The sequence below is a fragment of the Phalaenopsis equestris genome, unplaced genomic scaffold (genome assembly GCF_001263595.1).
Source record: "Phalaenopsis equestris unplaced genomic scaffold, ASM126359v1 Scaffold000122, whole genome shotgun sequence".
Classification (NCBI taxonomy): Eukaryota; Viridiplantae; Streptophyta; class Magnoliopsida; order Asparagales; family Orchidaceae; genus Phalaenopsis; species Phalaenopsis equestris.
In genome coordinates this window covers 69,540-75,604 of record NW_018164564.1, presented here as the reverse complement: position 1 = coordinate 75,604, position 6,065 = coordinate 69,540, and the positions used below count along the sequence as shown (strand labels likewise).

Here is a 6,065-nt window from a genome sequence, read left to right as displayed (position 1 = left end):
ATATATATGTATATATTATTGAAATAACTAGTAGAATTAGAATTTATAAATATAGTATTGATCTTTTTTAAGGTTTGTGAAAATTAGCTACAACTTTTGAAGGAATTTTAATTTTACTTTTTTACATTATTTCTGTCATTACACAACATCAGGTTATTGATATCATCTTTAAAACTTTACCTTGGTACTTGCGCTCAATGCTTTTTGATTTGTATACTTGAAACTTGCTATTTGCATTCAATCATGAAAGAAAGATACAAAAGATGAAACTATGTATGTACATGAAAAGATCTATCGTCCTTAACAAAAGAAAAAAGAACATGCAACTCATGTACATCTTTAATCAAAAACTTATCTGTACAGCTATCGGACAAAGGACTGCTTTTGTACTCTCTCTGAAAATATGATGAAATGTCATCTGTTTAAACCGCGAGAAAACCAAATTCTGAACCATTCTGTGGCCGTTATCTTCCACAGCTTCTCTTGCATTTTTTGCCTGAGGAAGTTAATAATACTAATGCTGACTCTTTCGTTAATGATCCCTTTGACTTTATGCAAGGGTCCATAATATCGATAATAGAGATAATGGCTTTAAGCTCTGTTTGGGCACTATCCTAATGCTCAATCTATAGCTCTAAAGCAATCCAGCACTTCCCCAACTTATCGCGGACAATCACTCTCATGCTGCCTAGATGGGAGGGTAGAAGAGCTCCATCAACATTCATTTTTGTCCACCCAGGATGGTGGGAGGAAACCAGAATGGGTAATGTGGAAGCCGGTATGGCTAACTAGTGTCGCAATGCTTTTATAGAAGAAAAGCAAACATCAAGGTAAGGGATTCGAGAATAGTAGGAGTAATAATTGTGGGAGTATCCAGAGCTTTACGTTGTATACATCATTGGTATCTAGAAGTATATTGGATAATAAGGGGTGACATGAATTATAACTGAGAGTTGAAGTGCCTGTACTAGAGCTGTTTATAAAATGTTGAATTTTCTCTTTTCTTCGTTTACTCTTTCTTAAACATTTCAGGATTACCCTTAAGAGATTGAACCTCAGATATGTATCATCAAATTAGTTTATTTTTCCCTTTGCTATAAGCTTTTCATCTGTTAAGGATGGATCTCGCCATCTACTAATAGTTTCCGTGCAACAAAAAAGTCATTAGGTTGTTTGTGTTGCCTGCTTACCACTCACAATTAGGCCCGATTTTACTTTTCTTCATTTCGTGTTTTTTGTTTTTTTAATTTTTTGGTTTCATTTTTTCTTTCTTTTACTATTATTAAATGACCATAGAATAAATTTGACAAATCGATTATTTTTAGACATTAAGTGCATGTAAAGCTTGTTTTAACTGAACAAGAATTTCAGTAATTGCATGGTACTGTTGTTGAAACTTTCTCATATGCTTATGGCTGCAGGCAGCATACATTATTAATGGTAATTGTAAGAATGTCATGAATATGTCCCAGACAGATCAGTCTGAGCTCTGGCAATCGTTAGCCAAAGGTAATGCCGAAAGAAACCTGAGTATCACATGTACACCTTCCATGCCTTTTTATCATGTTCAATACTTCATCTGCTTTTTTTATAAGGCTAAAATCAATTTTAACAAGCCACGACCCGTGTCAGATTATATGTTGAAGTAGATGCAGGAACATTCTCATATATCAGACCTTTAAAAAGTTTAACTTCCACTATCTTGTAACGTATACACATTTTTGTTCTTGAAATCCAAAATGGAATGGCCTCGAACAATTCTTTTTATCCCCTAAAGAGGAAAGTGAAATTAACGTAGTTACATGGGAATATACTAAAGCAAGTTTTAAGCAAGGGTGGTTAAGTGGAGGATCTGTTCTCTTACTTGAGAAATATTTGTTAGAGCTTAGGACATATTTCTTGATGTTTATCATTTATAATTCTTTCAAGGGTATGCGGTATACTGTTTACCTCAATCAAATTCATGTGTTTTTAGATTTCATGATACCGAAGTTAACCCAATATCTGATAGGAAAACAGAATTCATTTGCATCTGTTTATAGCACATTGGGGTAAGACCTAAAGGATTTTTAGGGGAATACGATGGTTAACTGAATCAAGAATTTGTAATAAACATCTAAAAAAGTACAAGGGATCCTTCAACGATAATAGCTCTCCCCTGAGAATGGGCGACATTTCAGAAAGGTCAACTACATATTTAATTATAAATGACCAATGTGAGTTTATTATTAAAAAGTATATTCCATTTATTATTGGCGCCAATGAAATCTATGGCTGTAGGTTTTCATTACAAAAATCTTTCAGGGAAAAGTTAAAAAAAATGTAATTTAAATTTAACATTATCTTAGTGGTTCTTCTTACACTTTGATATTTCTATAAGAGTAGGGCCAAACATGATATGACTTGCTGAATCACTTAGCATGGGGAAACCTAACAACTAATTTCTAGCGAGTGAGAGGATGAAAAGGCTTGAATAAATTAGTAACCCTACATATATGAGCTGCTTGGGCTGTGAGTTGTATACTTTTTTAGGCCCAAGTTTGGTATCTAGATTGCACAAGTAAATACGGGTATAGAAACCAGTACATGCACATATTTGAATGTTTAGATTCAAGTTTATATTCAATTAAAAAATCATCATGCAATGGTGATTTTCTTGGATCATCTTTAGAAGTAGCTTGTGATTTCTTATATCCAGCATGGGCAATCATATTTGCAAGGGGATTTAGAAATCTAGTGCACGTGGCATCGCTTGAGACCTTGATAATGCTTAAGTAATGACAAGTACTTGTTTAACTTGAGTAGGACGATCAATCATATTCTTAACAACTTCAACTAATAGTGGATTATGGGAGTCTTGAGGGTTTTTAAATTGTTGATAATGTTGCAAAGACTTATCAACAAAACTCCAAAAATTTTGACTAGCTAAAAGAAGATTATGATGATTAGCATTGTAATGGTCTATATGATTTACTATAGAAGATTTTCTCAAAGACTTATCAACAAAACTCCAAAAATTTTGACTCTAAAAGAAGATTATGATGATTAGCATTGTAATGATCTATATGATTTACTATAGAAGATTTTCTTGCTAGATTTTATTGATCTTTCATTGAGAATTAATTTGATAACCAAGTTCATCAAATCTACATAGATTTTTCTTTTTTTGAATGTCTCATCTAAGGATTCTATCATGTCATGTCCCATAGTCATAAAAAATGTAATGATGCTATTGCTATGCATTGTAATGACAAGTCGATATCCTAAATATGCAAAGATGCAACTAAACAGAAGTTCAACTTAAATAAAATATATGAGCAAGTTACTAGGCTCATACTAGAATTAAACCCAAACAAGATTCAAGGTTTTCACTTCTTTGTTATCAATCAAATCCTGCAAGTGAGGGTAAATTAAACCAAAAAATTTCATGTCATGCAGTGTGTGCCAAGAATGATTTAATTTCAGTGTTTATCACTCACCTTTAATATATAAGTAGAATAGTTCACTGAGGCATTATTAAAGCAACAATATGTTTGCAATGTGAAATCATCTCTTTGAGATAATGAGTATTTGAGGCATAGTTTTTAATCATGACGTGAGCTTTGTCAGTCAACATAAATTCAATTCAATATTTCAATGGTTTTACCTTTCAAAGGCAATCATTAAAATACTGCTAGCTAGAGAATCTTTTTGGATGAAGCTCGGGTCTTCTAAATGATGTAGCAGGGAAGGCATATTAGACAGAGTGGGAGAAGGAAAAGCAAGAGAGGAGGGATGGAGAATGAAAGAGACGCGAGAATAGGAAAATGGTAAAAAGATTGCAGTTAGGAGCAATCGGGGAAAACAAAGCAGTCAGGAGGGAGGACATAAAAAGATTAAAATTAAAATTTCTTTAATACATAACTAATCAAACAAAGTAAAATTAATTAATCTTGCCATAAAATTGCTCATATCCTGATTGGATGGTCACTATCAAATTCTATCAGGCTCCCATTGACATGAGGTTTTTAGTCGAACCAAATTCATTTGCATCTGTATAATTTATTTAACTGCTTTCTTGAAAATTAGCATGCTTTTTTTCTAAGTATCTTAAGTAATTCTTTAAATAATCTTTTGGCAACAGGAAACCTGGAGGGTTACACTCGAGTTTCATCCAGACTCAAGCTTGGACCATTTGGAGAGGATTCTGTTGTGAGAATGAGCACAGGTTCTGCACTTTCTTCATAACCTATCATTAAAATGAATCTATTAGATATTCCCGGGCATAACCTGTCTCCCATATTTCCATAAATAATGTAGAGGGAGAAGCTAATGCATTTCCTGTATAGATTATAACATGTGATTTGAATTGTGAAAAAATCATGATAATTCTTTTAATAGCATTTCGCATAACCTGTCTCCCATATTTCCATAAATAATGTAAAGGGAGAAGCTAATGCATTTCCTGCATAGATTATAAAATGTGATTTGAATTGTGAAAAATCATGATAATTCTTTTAATAGCATTTCTTAAACTTTGATGGGCGTAGAGTTCTTGTATTGCTGTTCACTCTTTGTTGTAGATGTAGTTTTACTTAGATATGGTATTATTTGAAATGTGCATTTTGAAATAATAAAGCTAGAAATGTTAGAAAAAAATACAAAAGGAGAACCTAGCCCAAAATATGGGCCCAGTCAAAATCTACAAAAGGAAAAAGAAAACGCGAATTATTAACATTCCTAACAAAAAAAACTATTATGTATAACCACTTGGGCACAAGTACGAGCTACTGTATTCTTCTTTCTATATGTTGGAATAAAACTTGCGTGAACAAAGTTAGAAAGGAAAAGTCTTCCAAGGCTTGAGGTCGATCTATCCAAAATTTGGTTTTCATAGCTTGTTGAAGTTAGAAAGGAAAAGTCTTCGATATGGTATTTGAGTATATACGATATGCTGGATAAAAAAAAATTGAAGTAGATTCCTACGGTATTGAAGGATGAAAATTATGATGCTGATAAATCATTTTCTAACTATTTTATGTTGTACAAGTCTGAATGGCCTCTTTGCACTTCCGAATGACATTCCGATGGAGCATTTTATCCATTTCCCAGTTTGCATCGGATTTCTTTATTTTCCAGAGTTCACGGTGCTTCACTATGATTTTTTATTCCTGTGAAAGTTATTTTAATAACTTTTAAAGTAAAATGAAAGTCTTCAAGTGTTTCTCTTCAGCTATCTGCTGCATTTCTATGCATATGATCAGTTTTCAGGGTTCTACCTACTTGCACTAATTCAGTTTGGTTGTAGAAGGTGAGTTTCTAAGATTTTATTACCCTTTGTCTGCTCAGGCAGAATACCTGTCAGATTATATTTGAGAATCCTTGGAGAGGATGCAGATGATTTAGATGATGTAGCAACTGCTGACAGCTGGGACAGCATCTCCTATGTAAATCAACCTGTTGAAATTCACAATGAAGAAGGTATGTTCAAGAACAATTTAGTGATCGCCAATTTGCTCTTTCTTTTTCAGGATTTCAGGGATTATGTTTGCCACTGTACTATAGCTTTTTCATGCTTTAACACAATTGTGCACAGATAAAGGTAAAATACATCTATTTTTCTTTGTAACTATTTGAAAGCTTTGGGGCCTTTTGCTTGCATGTCTTTAAGATACTCGTATTTTGATTGCCATGTAAATTGTTAATACTGTATTTTAAACTGTTTGTTTAGTTGATTGTAAAATAATGCGACATATATCATTTTTTGGTTTTGGTTGACTATAAGTTGAAATATGGGGCATGAACATACTGACTGAGGGGACAAAGTGGACACAGATGCAGTTGCAGGGTCATAGGGGTGGGCTGCATGTGTGGGAAAACAAGAGTGTGCGAGAGAAAGGATAAGAGTCTTCTCGTTAATGTAAGAACTGAAAATTAAAAATAAATATAATAACAACAATAATAAAATAATAATAATAATAATAATAATAATAATAATTAATATAAATCGAATAGACAGAAAGGATAAGCGTATTCTAAGTTCTTTAACAATAGCGTGTCCATTCGAATCGATCAAAAAAAAAAAA

The 6,065-nt window shown here is 32.8% G+C and overlaps 1 protein-coding gene across 2 annotated transcripts in view; it reads left to right on the top strand.

Annotated features, from left to right (window-relative positions):
- LOC110021131 (autophagy protein 5-like) overlaps positions 1 to 5,703 on the top strand; it is a 32,767-nt gene extending 27,064 nt beyond the window's left edge. For both annotated transcript variants that reach the window (XM_020719485.1, XM_020719486.1), the window contains exons 5-7: positions 1,422 to 1,509; positions 4,124 to 4,207; positions 5,329 to 5,703. In XM_020719485.1, coding sequence (XP_020575144.1) covers positions 1,422 to 1,509; positions 4,124 to 4,207; positions 5,329 to 5,579 — 423 coding nt within the window. In that variant the 3' untranslated portion in view covers positions 5,580 to 5,703. The remainder of the gene's footprint in view (positions 1 to 1,421; positions 1,510 to 4,123; positions 4,208 to 5,328) is intronic.
- The last annotated feature ends 362 nt before the right edge of the window (positions 5,704 to 6,065 follow it).